This window comes from Scomber japonicus, chromosome 15 (genome assembly GCF_027409825.1).
Source record: "Scomber japonicus isolate fScoJap1 chromosome 15, fScoJap1.pri, whole genome shotgun sequence".
NCBI classification, from domain to species: Eukaryota; Metazoa; Chordata; class Actinopteri; order Scombriformes; family Scombridae; genus Scomber; species Scomber japonicus.
In genome coordinates this window covers 29234736-29249750 of record NC_070592.1, presented here as the reverse complement: position 1 = coordinate 29249750, position 15015 = coordinate 29234736, and the positions used below count along the sequence as shown (strand labels likewise).

The 15015-nt window shown below is 42.9% G+C and overlaps 1 protein-coding gene across 2 annotated transcripts in view; it reads left to right on the top strand.

Annotated features, from left to right (window-relative positions):
- gatad2b (GATA zinc finger domain containing 2B) overlaps positions 1-14605 on the top strand; it is a 44937-nt gene extending 30332 nt beyond the window's left edge. The window contains exons 3-11 of one of the 2 annotated variants that reach the window (XM_053333760.1): positions 1006-1135; positions 1680-1805; positions 4012-4140; positions 7378-7545; positions 8682-9051; positions 11005-11207; positions 11592-11702; positions 12178-12388; positions 14456-14605. In XM_053333760.1, coding sequence (XP_053189735.1) covers positions 1006-1135; positions 1680-1805; positions 4012-4140; positions 7378-7545; positions 8682-9051; positions 11005-11207; positions 11592-11702; positions 12178-12388; positions 14456-14592 — 1585 coding nt within the window. In that variant the 3' untranslated portion in view covers positions 14593-14605. Of the gene's footprint in view, positions 1-1005; positions 1136-1673; positions 1806-4011; positions 4141-7377; positions 7546-8681; positions 9052-11004; positions 11208-11591; positions 11703-12177; positions 12389-14455 lie in introns of both variants that reach the window. The other variant, XM_053333759.1, reaches the window with a different exon arrangement.
- Positions 14606-15015: the final 410 nt, after the last annotated feature.

The following is a 15015-nucleotide window of genomic DNA, read 5'->3' as shown; positions in this document are numbered from 1 at the left end:
ACTTAAAAACAGTGGCAGCACCCATCCAGTCCTACTGATGCCCCCATCCAGTCCTACTGATGCCCCCCATCCAGTCCTACTGATGCCCCCCATCCAGTCCCACTGATGCCCCCCATCCAGTCCTACTGATGCCCCCCATCCAGTCCCACTGTGCCCCCATTCCAGTCCTACTGATGCCTCACATCCAGTCCTACTGATGCCCCCCATCCAGTCCTACCGATGCCCCCATCCAGTCCTACCGATACCTCACATCCAGTCCTACTGATGCCCCCCCATCAGTCCCTACTGATGCCCCCCATCCAGTCCTACCGATGCCCCCCATCCAGTCCTACTGATGCCCCCCATCCAGTCCTACTGATGCCCCCCATCCAGTCCTACTGATGCCCCCCATCCAGTCCTACCGATGCCCCCCATCCAGTCCTACCGATACCTCACATCCAGTCCTACTGATACCTCACATCCAGTCCTACTGATGCCTCACATCCAGTCCTACTGATGCCCCCCATCCAGTCCTACTGATGCCCCCCATCCAGTCCCACTGATGCCCCCCATCCAGTCCTACTGATGCCTCACATCCAGTCCTACTGATGCCTCACATCCAGTCCTACTGATGCCCCCCATCCAGTCCTACTGATGCCCCCCACCCAGTCCTACTGATGCCCCACATCCAGTCCTACTGATGCCCCTCACCCAGTCCTACTGAGTCTGAGAGGATGTGCCAGCAGCAATGGTAGAAACTATCCAGAGCTTATAGAGACAAACTTGAAGAAGTGTGAATGCATTGAGCTTGTTCATTGCAGTTATAATGTGTCTACTCAGCAGACTCCTGTTAGTTTGCTTTTTAATGGACGCACTTCTCCAAAATTCATCCTGACAGGTGATCTGTGTTTGGAAGCTTTGTGATGTCCACTGGACTTGACCTCACTGTAAATAAACAAACGACCGTGCATGTTTGTCCAAAATCTGACGAGACATTTTTTTGTTTTTCCTCATGTTCACATTCAGTGAGGCGGATCACGATAGACGAACTCCATCTCCAGACGTCATCATCCTGTCAGACAACGAGGCCTCCAGTCCCAGAACAACCCCTCGTCCTGAGGAGCACCTGCACCATGCCAATCTGGACATGTTCAAGGTAAAAAAAACCATCCACAGCAAATCACATGTTCAACCCCGCACACACAGCTCAGAGGAACACCCTCAGTGTGCAGGAAAGCCTCTCTCTAATTAACTTTGTATTGTACATCAGTTTGAAACCTGATTAACACGTCAGAGTCAGAGCTGTCAAATTGAACGCCTTAATTGTCCTGGATTAATCAACATAATGAATGCATTAATAAGACATCACAGCAATAGAGCATCTACACGGCAAATCATAAATGATAGAAAACTCTATTACAGCATACAGGAGGAATGATAATACATTATAAGGATCATGATCTGAAGTCTACAATACATGAGGTGTGTTAACAGAAATAAAGAATCTCAGGTAATTAATGAATTCATCAAACTGTATTAACTGACATGATGTAAGAGAATCTAGATATAATTAAACATGCAGAGGTCAAACTGCTGCCTTCAACGTCTTTATTTAAAGGTGTGTAACAAGTTGCCTTAAATTTGTCATCTAAAGACCGTGTGTGTGTGTGTGTGTGTGTGTGTGTGTGTTCCAGGGGAAGACAGGAGAGGAGAGGCAGCAGATGATCAAAGCTCTGAGAGAGGAGCTGCGTCTGGAGGAAGCTCGTCTGGTGCTGCTGAAGAAGCTGAGGCAGAGTCAGATGCAGAAGGAGAACGTGGTGCAGAAGGTGAGAGCTGCTGCTAACACACACACACACACACACACACACACACACACTGATCCCACTGCTGGACACTGTGCTGCAGCAGTTCTGTCAGAGGTTGGTGTACCTGCTGACCTCACTGTGTCTGTGTTATGATGCATATATAAACAGGACGGTCACACATACATTACAACACTGACAAGTATTTACATCTTTTACATGTTTTCTAGCAAGCAAGATATTCATTCAAATATAATGCTTCATGGTCAGTTACAGTAGTAGTCAGGCTTAAAGGTCAGCTTGCCATGAAGAAAATTGAATAGAATTGACTTTATTGTTCACCTTAGTGGAAATGTATCTTCGGCTTCCTCCAATACATTAAAAATACAAACAATACACACCATATGATGAAGACATTAAAAACATACACCTACATTTCACAACTTAAAAAACATACAACATCTGACAATTGTGCAAAGAAGCAGGAAAACATAAAACAGTGGTTCTGATGCATGTCCTCCAGCTGTATGGTACATCAGTAGGTACAGGTTATTGAGTAGTCTAGTTAATTATTGGTGTACCTGAAAATTACAAATCAAAAAAGTTTTTGGTAAATCTTAACTCATTTATTTCAACTTCAAAATTCAATTAATCAAAAATATAAAGTACATTACACTTCAAAAAAGTAGAGCCATTGCATCACAGGAAGTGGTGAAGTGGTGGTTTCTGCAGCAGTAATATTTAATGAAGATATGTGGAGAAGGTGCTGACCCATACAATATTACAGGAAGTGATGTATGGATACTAGAGTCAGTCCATGTTGACATGCGACGTTAGGTGCAAACTAGCTGCGTTCAGAACATATGATGACAGTTATGTGAAGTTTGGAATTACTGAGAGCAGCGACAGGAGAGCAGAATGCGTCATGTGTCTTCAGATGGTAGCAAACAAAGCTGAGCTAAAGCGACATCTGATTACAGAACACCCGGTGTTACAGATCAACTGGTTTTCATGTTATCTGGTTACCTTTGTTTGTAAATATCAGCGTTTCTCATGGCGACAGATTTTCCAAAACCAATTGTAACTCCCCTCCCAGGATGTTTGAACCCTGTCCTCTGTCTGAAGTCACAAAGAAAGCTGCGTTATTAAAGCTGGTCATGTATAATGTTGACCTTTCTCATTATAAATATTTGCTGTGATGTCGTCATTTTGTGGTTTAGATCGCTGCCCCCAAAAACTCCAAACTCTGGAATTCCCCAACATCAGCAAAATACACACAGATTGACTAAAGTCAGACACTCACACTTATGTTATCCCTCCTGTTTCTTCCATTTGAAACAAAGCTTCATATGCAGAACATGAAGGTAGCAGCTTCTTGTCTGACGGTTAGAAAGACAAGCGTTGCCGGTGGCTGGTCCTATCAGTTACTATTTAAACTGCAAAACTAAGTCAAACTGACCTCTGGTGATTTGTGCCTGCAGCCTGATCCTGCTCTCTGATCTGGATCAACCTGCTACAGCTATGAGCTCTACATGTTCCTCCATCACTTACACTCATTCTATGCATATATGTACAGATGAAGGACACATTCAGTACATGGACAACCAGCACCAGCATGACAGGAAACTAGATATCTGCTGAAAAAACTAACTCCACTGTGTATGTGAAGTATTTTGGGAGCATTTCTATCTTTATTTTATAATGGACAGTGAAGTGAGTTGGGGGGAGGAGGAGTATATCAACAAAAACAGTATTATCAAAAAAAAGAGCCAACAGGACACCAGCACACCCTGCTACAGTATCTTTAATATGCACACACACACACACACACACACACACACACACACACACACACACACACACACACACACCCATAGGCCTGGACACTCTCCAGGCTCGTTATCAAAGTGATGTTAGTATTGCACATGGTTTATAACTCAACATCAGTTTTTAAATATGAAAAGTGTGTTTTAAACCCTGGAAACACATTTGCAGTGACAAAATCTTTCAATATCTTTCACCCATTCCCAGAGCTTTCATCACATGGCCTTCTTCAATAAATACAAGTTAGTCTGACATCATGAAAGCTGAGTACAGGACTTTGCATTAAATGTCGTCTCTGATGTGAAGTTGTAAACAGAGGCTGTTATATGATGTGAAATAGAATATATAATATATTTAATAATGTGTTGATGTGTGTGTGTGTGTGTGTGTGTGTGTGTGTCTGTAGGTGCCGGTGGTCCAGAACGCTGCCTCCTCTGTGCAGCCTCCTCCCATCCACAGCTCTCCTGGCCTGGGGAAGCTGCCGGTGCGGCCGGGCCTGCACAACCCAGAGCCCCAGAACCTCCGCACTGCACAGGTGTGTGTGTGTGTGTGTGTGTGTGTGTGTGTGTGTGTGTGTGTGTGTGTGTGTGTGTACATACATGTCAGAAAGCATTTCAGTGCTATACGTTGTAGTGAAGGCATGATCACACAGTAAGAACCTCATCACCTTACACTCATACAGACCATGATGTCATGATGCTGAGTCAGCAAGAGCACTGGGTCAGAAAGGGTTAAAATGTCATCTCAAACTATTTTTCAAGAGAATCTACTTCTATGCAAACGTGCAGGCTCAGCTGTCCTTCATGTAGAAGACAGATGAAGTTATAATGTTCCTTTACTTTGACTATCTGTGCTTATATATTTATGTCTAACTGCATGTGAAATATCAATCAGCTTATCCAGCAAAAATCAAGAAAAAATGAGTAAGTATGAAGAGTCATTTTCTGAGTCAAGCCTGTAGAGCTGCACCAATGAGTGGATGCATTGATTAGTTGTCTACTATTCTGATAATAGATTCATTGTTTGGAGTTATTTTTAACATAAAATGTCCAAATTCCATTATTCCAGCTTCTTAAATGTGGATATTTTCAATAGTTTCAGTCCTCTATAACAGTAGACTCAATATCTTTGCTTGTAATAAAGGTCATCGTCATGAGCTTTGGGTGATCACCGTGTTTCAACACTTTAGAGCCCAAACAACTAACAAATGAATTAAGAAAAGAATGGACAGATGAATCTGCAAACAGACTGTACTTTTTAATGCATCATCTGTAACTTCAACACAATATCATTATCACACTCCGGTATATCATCATTACACCAGTATTCCTCTCAACATACTGTTACAGCTTGTTTTACTTATTTATTATTTATAGTTCTTTATTTTCTTAGTGATGCTCTTTCTATTTTTACTATGCTGATGTAACACTATAAATGTCCCCATTGTGGGACTATACAATAAAGGATTATCTTAATCAATAGTGAAAATGGCCATTGGTTGCAGCCTGAGTACATGTGGGCTTAAAGAACTGAGTCCTGAGACATGAAGACATTTCGTACCTCAGACTCAGCCTGTTGGGAAACTTGAGTCTGACTGTCTGAGTCTTGGACATGATGAATGTGCTCTTGGATGCAGTTCCTGTGAAAGAATCCTAACAGAAAAGCAGAGAGAGAGAGAGAGAGAGAGAGAGAGAGAGAGAGAGAGAGAGAGAGAGAGTTTTATCCAGCAGAGGTGAATGTTCTCAGACTCACAGCCAGCACAGTGTTTAGCCTAAAGGTTCTCCAGTGTTCTTCAAAGGTCCTGTTCAGGTCTCTGTGATCCTGATGAGACAGACGGAGGTCAGGGTGAAGGTTCAGAGCAGAGCAATGATGTGAACTGACATCAGGACTGAGTTCGGTGCAGAGAATGAATGGGTTAGTGGACAGTCTGTGTGTGTGTGTGTGTGTGTGTGTGTGTGTGTGTGTGTGTGTACGTGTGTACGTGTGTGTGTGTGTGAGAGAGAGAGAGAGTGTGAGAGAGAGATAATGAGTCCGTCTCCTGCTGAAAGCCTTTGTTCTTGTGCTTTGTTCCTCCATTACATGTTGAGATGGTATTAAATATTCAGCAGATCTCTGTGTTTATGGATGGCTGTGTGTGAGTGTGAATGTGTGTGTGTGTCTTTCTTTGTGTGCTGGATTATCTTGTTAGCTTGTTTTGTATGGATGATGATGTTCTGCCTGGTTTGTTAGTGCAGTCAGTGAGCAGCTGCTGCCCTCTGCTGTCCACACTGTGTACAGCATCTATGTGAACAGCACATGTAGGCTAATTTATAGATTAACATGTAGATCCACAGTGTTCTGCAGGTCCACCACGCTCAAGCTAAAACAGCTCTATCACAGATATATATATATATATATATCTAAACAAAATATCACTACATTAATACATTTAAAAACAGTGGTACACTTCATGAGAATCAGCTTTCAGTTTCTCCAAAAGCAGGTAGATAGTTAGATATTTTATTCATCCTGAGGGAAATGAAGGCATCCAGTGGCTTATATGACACACACATACACACATACATAAAACCACTCACAGAAGACCATTAATAAATGCTTACAGATTCCAGGAAGTATTGATAGTGGCTGTGGTGTAGTAGGATGCTATGATAGGATACAGTGATACCATGGCAGTAGTGCACAAAGTGACACAAAGTGCAATATACAATTTAATGATACAAGAATGTAAACAGCAATAGAAAAATACCAAATCTTTAATACCTTGATAAAGTTAAAGATGAAGTGAACACAAGAAATGGCAGCCAGTAGTACTGCTGGTGATGAGTAATATCTGCCAAATATCTTAGCATCACTTCTCAAATCTTTTTCTGTTCAGCTTTACTAAAGTAAGTTAGTGTGTGTGTTTTAGCTGTAAAGACAAACACACACACACACACACAGACAAACACACACACACACACACACACAGAGTGAAATAACACCTACTTTGACATCTTATTTTTACCAGCTAAACAGTAAAGATGAAGAAATGATTCACAACTACTGAAGCTTTAACACTGGTATGAAGGTGTCCTGGTGACTCAGGGGTTAAACACATTGAGATGACTCATCACTGTGTTGGTGTTTTTTTGGGGCCAACAAGTCTGCTTGTGATTGTGGTTTGTTGTCACAGAGAAGTCTTTCTTTTTTTCCTGCACAAAGAATGTGAACACGAGAGCCCTGAAGTGGTGAGAGGTGGTCTGATGTGTTCCATACATACAACATGAACTGAAGACCACAGACTGCTGTCTTTCTGCTCTGGTGTCAACTTATTAACAGAATGAACATTTATTATGTGGAGCTGATGCTCTGTGATCTGACTGAAACAACATACATACAGTAATAGCAGTGCTGCATAACAACAGATTACTCAACCCCCACCCACTCATCACCCTCCCAAAACCTGCTGCCATCTGCTAGCTGCTGGCTGCAGTCACTGCAACATCAAACCTGAGCATATTGCTTCTTATGTCTTCTTCATATATAAACACAGAAATTAGAGGTTTAACTCCTCATCATATTATTATTATTATTATTATTATTATTATGGAATACTTCCCTTTAATGAGATTATTATGTGTGTGTGTGTGTGTGTGTGTGTGTGTGTGTGTGTGTGTGTGTGTGTGTGTGTGTGTGTGTGTGTGTGTGTGTGTGTGTGTGTGTGTGTGTGTGTGTGTGTGTGTGTGTGTGTGTGTGTGTGTGTGTGTGTGTGTGTGTGTGTTCCTCTCTGCAGGGTCACACAGTCATCAGGTCAGCAGCCAATGCCAACCTGCCGCCCATGCTGATGTCCCAGCGAGTGATCGCACCCAACCCCGCCCAGCTGGGCCAGCGGATTTCCTCCAAGCCGGGCATGGGCCGCTCCAACTCCAGCAGCATGGGCAACCCCATCAGCTACCAGCAGGTACACATCCCAAACCTGACGGAGCTCCAAGGCCTGCACTGCATCCAATAATCCAGAGTGTTTTTACATTTGTGTCTGTCATTAACACTGAGGGAGCGGATGAGAGCGGTGGATCTGACTGAAAGCAGGTTGAATTAGAGGTTAAAAGGGTTGAAACTACAAAGTAAAAGTGCACACTGTTCCATAATAAGCTGTAGTGAGAGCAGGTCTGTAATATAATGTGTTGTGAGCTTTACTCCATTTGTCTTCAGAGGGATGGTACTTAAAAAACACACGTAAATGACTGTTTATTAAATCTGTCTATTTTTAGCTGTATTTAACACCGTTTCCCACAAACCCACAGTCTGATGTAAGATCAGGGTGGACTGGGTTTCTTAAGATGTATTTATGAGCAGCGTGTTAATCACAGTGTCGAGCATGTTAGTGATTTTTCCGAAATGAACATAGTTACATGCTTTTTTCACTTTGACCTGTTGTTCCTGCTGTTACCGTGGATACAAGGACAGTTTGAGTTCAAACAAAATAGCAGGTTGACCACAAGTGTATATTCACCATCAGTATGTCAGTCTGCTGGTGCTTCCTCTTCCTCATTGTTAACCATTAACACAAGCATTGAGGAGTGAGATGTGCAGCTCTGAATTACCAGATTATTATGAATTATGAATTTTCATGCCATGTTCCTGATAATGTGTTTCTAAAGGAGAGTGATCAATCAGTAACTGATCAGCCTTGTCAATGTTACAGTGATGAGAAAGCGTCCTCATTTCTAATATGGTTTCTTGTTTATTAATTGTGAAACCTTATTTTCTGTTTCACAATGATCTAAAGTGGGATGTGTGTTCAAATACAGCAGATATAAAGCTGAAACCTTACAGACAGCAGCTCTGATGATGATGATGATGATGATGATGATTATGATTATGATGATGATGATGATGATATGGACAGTGATCCAGGAGTCTTACACTTCCGATGATTGTAGGAGTTGTTTTTGATAATAGTGCAGCATGTGCAGCTGCTCCCCCCTCTGACATGTCACAGTGTAACACACAACTCCTGATGTTGATGATGATGATGACGATGAAGCTCTGACACACTACCTAAGCAGCATGATGTGTGTGTGTGTCTCCCTGCAGGCCAGCCAGCAGGTGGCAGCTTCCCAGCGTTCAGGCTCCAGTGCCATGTACATGAACCTGGCCCACATGCAGGCGGCGGCGGCGGCGGGGGCAGGAGGCGTGGGGGGGGGCCTGGGCGGAGCCTCGGCCGTCAGCCCGTCCACCATGTCCGGCTCGGCCAGCGGCGGCGTGAGCTCCATGGCCGACCAGGCCAGCAGCCAGGCGGCGGCCAAGCTAGCCCTAAGGAAGCAGCTGGAAAAAACCCTGCTGGAGATCCCCCCACCCAAACCCCCCGCCCCGCTCCTCCACTTCCTGCCCTCTGCAGCCAACAGCGAGTTCATTTACATGGTGGGGCTGGAGGAGGTGGTACAGAGCGTGCTCGACAGTCAGGGTAAGCAGCACACACACACACACACACACACACACACACCTGCATCACCTGTTACAGTCTGAGCTGAGGCACATATAGACTGAACCTCTCCATGTGTCTGGAGCACAGTGAACAGCCATCCAGTCATCTACATGCTGCTGTTTGTACAAGTGAAAGGTGATTGTGTAAAGTGAAGTGTCCAAACACCCACACATGTAGCAGTGAAGCAGCTACTTGTGTGTGTTGTGTTTGCAGTGACTGGCAGCAGTGCTTAGAGCGTGTGAACATCTCACACATGTTCAGAGCTCAGGTACATGCACAATGCTCAGTGAAGCTCACATGTTTTGTTGTTTTTGACTTAATTTCCAAATAATGATCAATTTTTTTTAAATTCTCTATTATTGATTTTTGTACATGGAAAAAATAGCTGGTAAATGTAACATGGACACAGTTAAACTTGTGATCTGGGATATGATAATAGTTCTAGATGTGTGTAAAAGCAACACTGCAGCTCCCAATGCCGGTAGACTCAACAGGACACCACCAGTGACATCTCAGTGCTCCTCCACAGACTGAGACCATGTCTACCTGCATTGGGAGCAGCAGTGTGCAGACTTTTTTTCTTGCTTTAACACTGTTGTTACTCTGGAGATGAGCGCATACACCACAAACTTTTTTTAAGTTCTATATCTGCCACTCAGTTGTTTCTACATTGATGTGTAACTGTCCAGATACTTACTGTCTGGACTGTGAGCTGTCAGCAGATAATAATGTTAATATGAGGCAGTAAGCAGTGATAATCATCTATAGAGCTTCTGTGTTTGAACATGAACTATGAATCCAGCATGTTATAAACTTCAGCTCCTTCATGTTTGTTCATCATTGTGTCCTAAAACAAGTTTACAGATGTTTTATCACTAACAGCTGGGCAGGTGTTGTACAGTTTACTGTGGTAATACAATACACATTTCTCTGCTACCTGGTAGTGTGCTAACACACACTTTAGGGCTCAAGACTACAAGTGTGGGTTAGATATGTACCATAGATATCACATTTCAACATTTTATTGGCCAACAAATAAGCAAATTAAATAGTTTATTATTATGAAATTTAAACAGAGTCTCAGTCTGCTGTGCTCCCCCCTGCTGTCTGTCTGTGCCTGTGTGCATGAGGGCAGAGCTACACACACACACACACACACACACACACACACACACACACACACACACACACACACACACACACACACACACACACACACACTACAAACTGTTACAAAAAAAGTACACTTAACATTGATGATGTAAAAAAAAAAAGTTTTTGCTTTTGTAATAAGATAAGAGTATTATTTATCATATTGATCACAACATGTAATTATATCAGCTTTCATTATCACCACTGAAATTAGATATGAGTGCATCTGTAGCTAGAATACTGAGGTCAGACTGTGATGCTGATGATCTCTATTTAAGGATCAGTGCAGTCTTTTTATCAGTCTCAACTAATAAAAACTGAATACTGAGTCAACAGCAGCTTTATTACCTTTTTAATCTCACTTTGATCAAAATGTGGGAAAGCAGTTAGACGTGTGTGTGTGTGGGGGTGTGTGTGTGTTTGTGTGTGGGTGTGTGGGTGTGGGTGGGTGTGTGGGTGTGTGTGTGTGTGTGTGTGTGTGTGTGGGTGGGTGGGTGTGTGTGTGTGTGGGTGTGGGTGTGGGTGCAGTAACTGTAGATGAACAACAGGTGCAGACAGGAAACTAAACCTAATCACTTTAAGGATGAGAGTTATCAGTCACTGCCCATCATGGTTTAACCGCAGCACACCACCCTCTCCACCTGTCATCACCAGCTGACCAATAACAACCTGTGATTGTCATTGACTGAAAGTGATGAGTGAACGAGCACTGATCCAGCAGTGTGTGTCTTCACCTATGTGAGCGAGGCTTCATATGTTACTGTGGGCTCTTCTCTGCAGGTAAACTCCGGGGGACGCTGGCCCGCATGGAGCCCTTCTTCTGTGCCCAATGCAGAACCGACTTCACCCCCCACTGGAAGCAGGAGAAGAGCGGGCGAATCCTCTGCGAGCAGTGCATGACGTCCAATCAGAAGAAGGCTCTGAAGGCGGAGCACACTAACAGGCTGAAGAACGCCTTTGTGAAGGCTCTGCAGCAGGAGCAGGTCAACAACACTGTCCCTCCACACATCCAACTTCACTCTGATTCTTTGCATAGCCACCATTTCTTATATTTATATCAACAGAAGGTTTATCACAACATACCTCATTTGTCCTCCCAGTGTAGGGTTTCCTTCATCATATTCTGTGCACCTTTGTGCCTTTTTAAGGAATTAATATAAGAGTGAAGAGTGGTGAGTGTGTTAAAGCGGCCAGTTAAACAGCAGTAGTTTAAAGTCATGTCATTTCACTCTCACTATCTGATAAGAGCTGATGTAGATCTGAGGTATAATGGTGACACTGGGAACCTCTAATTCAGACTCAGTTTAATGAGTGTAAACACTGTTCCATGTTGTTTCCTGACTGTTTCCTGTATGTTTTCCTATCAGGAGATTGAACAGAGGCTGCAGCAGCAGGCAGCCCTCTCCCCCAGCTCAGCTCCTACTGGCCCCAACGCCTCCAAGACTGATTCCATGATCCGACACCATGCCCTCCGCCAGGTAGAGTGCTGCACACCACCCAGCAGTCCTGATCATAAAAGAGTCTCACCCACACATGTTTTAATACATAAAACAAGAAAATTTTATAATGATTATTTAAAATACTTTAAATAATCATTTGTTGTTTTTCCACTACAAATGTATGAGAGAAACTTTGCTTTGTGTGTATTAGCTACCACCAACATTTATATTGACTTTATATCAGTGAATATAATGATATTTCTGATATTATTATTTATTAAATATGACAGCATCATAACAAGTTAAAGGACCCCAAGGTTTACTGCATGGTTTTAATAGTTAGTACAATAGATTCATGATGGCATGGAACAAAGCACAGCATGTTTTAAGCTGGTAATGAACAATTAACTAAAAACAAGTACTGCATAAACAAACAGTTTACATTATACGTGTGTAATCTGTGCACTGTGTAACCGTGGTGATGGAGTTAATGGGATGTCTGTGCTGTCCTCAGGCTCCTCAGCCTCAGGCTTCCATGCAGAGAGGTCTGTCCAACTCTGCACGAGGCGTCCTGTCTAACTTCGCCCAGGCCTCTCAGTTGTCAGTGGCCAGCAGCCTCATGGGGATGACCAGTGCAAAGCACTGTGGCAGCGGAGGCAGCAGTAGCAGCAGTAGCAGCAACAGACTGCAGCATGACAGCCGTCGCCAGATCTACAACATCCCAGGTAGCTACAGCACACACTGACTGGTTCTGTGCCAGAGAGGTCCATGTTTAGATCCTTTAGCTTCACATTAGTTCTTCCACTTCCACTGCATTTTACTACTGTGGGACAAACAACTAGCAGCCTCATTAATCAGAATCATAAAGTAGCATAGGTCCCTTGCCGGTTTCGAACCAGGGACACTCAATTATGTGGCATGCACTCTTACCACTCGACCACCAGGGCGCTCCTGTTCTGTATATAGAACCTGCCTTATAAGACTAGATCACTTTCACTCATAATGATAGTGAGTAAACCATATTTTAGTCTTATGGTTACACCAATAATACTCCATAACTGAACAAGATAGTAGATTTCACAAACAAAAGCTGATATCATTATCAGTGATGTCCAGCAGTTCCTAATAAAAGTCAGGTAATAAACATTGAGGTGGTGAAATTTCAACAATTATATTAATAATCAATTCCAAAATGTTCTTAGAGCCCACAGAGCAAAATTCAGGTGCACTCAAGGACCGGGCTGGTGACACAGAAGCTTTTGATTGTCACATTTGCGAACCTGCAACCAGCAAATGTTTTCTTTTTCCTTTAATTTGATTATAAAAATGCTTGTAGATGAATTTCCTGGTGATCGATTAATGGATTAACTGACCATCCATTGCATCTCTAGTGGAAAATTCTGTGCTCTAAGGTTTGGTTTATGCCTGTGTGAGTCTGTATGGAGCATCCACTGACGCTTGTATACTATGCATTGAAGTGCTGTCTAACACTCAGGGATAATACTGTCATAACTGTGTGATGTGCTGCAGAGCTCTTCAATGCTGAGCTACTATTATTATGTTTATGGCTAATCAACTAAACAAAGTGTAGATATGGACACTTTTTATTTATTATTTACTGTATAATTCCAGTCATTTTCACTTTGCTCTTTTTTTCATTTGGCTACAGGCATCACATTAAAAACCAATCAAACGTTAATGTGAAACTAGCTTTTAAGTGTTCATTCACACATAGTAGTTGTAGTTGTATACTGAACAAAAAACATCAATTGGATTTAGTAGTAGTAATTAGTAATGATATTATTTTTGTTCCATAGAAAAATTCAAAGTGCATGACTCAAAATAAAGGCCTGGGCCTTTTTCTAATGAAGGCCTTTATCTAATGAAGGCCTGTTTCTAATGAAGGCCTGTCTCTAATGAAGGCCTGTCTCTAATGAAGGCCTGTCTCTAATGAAGGCCTGTCTCTAATAAAGGCCTGTCTCTAATGAAGGCCTGTCTCTAATGAAGGCCTGTCTCTAATGAAGGCCTGTCTCTAATGAAGGCCTGTCTCTAATGAAGGCCTGTCTCTAATAAAGGCCTGTCTCTAATGAAGGCCTGTCTCTAATAAAGGCCTGTCTCTAATGAAGGCCTGCCTCTAATGAAGGCCTGTCTATAATAATGGCCTGTCTCTAATGAAGGCCTGTCTTTAATGGTCTATCTCTAATGAAGGTCTATCTCTAATGAAGGCCTGTCTCTAATGAAGGCCTGTCTCTAATGAAGGCCTGCCTCTAAAGAAGGTCTGTCTCTAATGAAGGTCTATCACTAATGAAGGCCTGCCTCTAATGAAGGTCTATCTCTAATGAAGGCCTGCCTCTAATGAAGGTCTATCTCTAATGAAGGCCTGTCTCTAATGAAGGCCTGCCTCTAATGAAGGTCTATCTCTAATGAAGGCCTGTCTCTAATGAAGGCCTGCCTCTAATGAAGGCCTGCCTCTAATGAAGGCCTGCCTCTAATGAAGGCCTGTCTCTAATGAAGGCCTGTCTCTAATGAAGGCCTGTCTCTAATGAAGGCCTGTCTCTAATGAAGGCCTGTCTCTAATGAAGGCCTGTCTCTAATGAAGGCCTGTCTCTAATGAAGGCCTGCCTATAATGAAGGCCTGTCTATAATAAAGGTCTGGTTTTCTCTTCAGTTTAGGTAAATAAACACCACTATTTTAGAGTTTACAGTGACTGTAGAGCATTTCTGAAGCTAAGGCATAGTGTTTTGTGTGTGGAGCTTACAGTCCACTCTCTGTTTCTGTCTCACCCCCACAGGGTTAAATATTGCCTATCTGAACCCAGCGGCAGTTGGAGCCCATAAGAGCTCCAGCTTAGCAGACCGGCAGAGAGAGTACCTGTTGGACATGATCCCACCTCGATCCATATCGCAGTCCATCACCGGACAGAAATGAGCCCCGCCCTCTAAACCCCACCCCCCCAACCCTCTCCCGCCCCTCTGAAGCCAACCCCCCATCCTGCCCTCCTACCCCACACTGAAGCACTCCCAGATCAGCCAACATCCCACCTCCCCCCAAACCCCACCCCCACCCCCAACCATCGCATGCAGTGCCTGTCCGTGTGCCTACCTTTAAAAACCAACCCGAAAATCCACCAAGTCAGACAAAGACACTAAACTGTCAGTGCATCTCAAATTTTCTTATTATAGTAAAAATTCTTCTTCGTCAGCGTTGTTTAACAATTGTAATTCCCATTATTATCGCTGTTGGTAGCACTATTATTATTATTATTATTATTATTATACCTGCAACTACCTTTTTTGCTTCGGTTACTATTACTCATTATGCTTTTTTCTTTTATAAGTGTTGAATCCATTT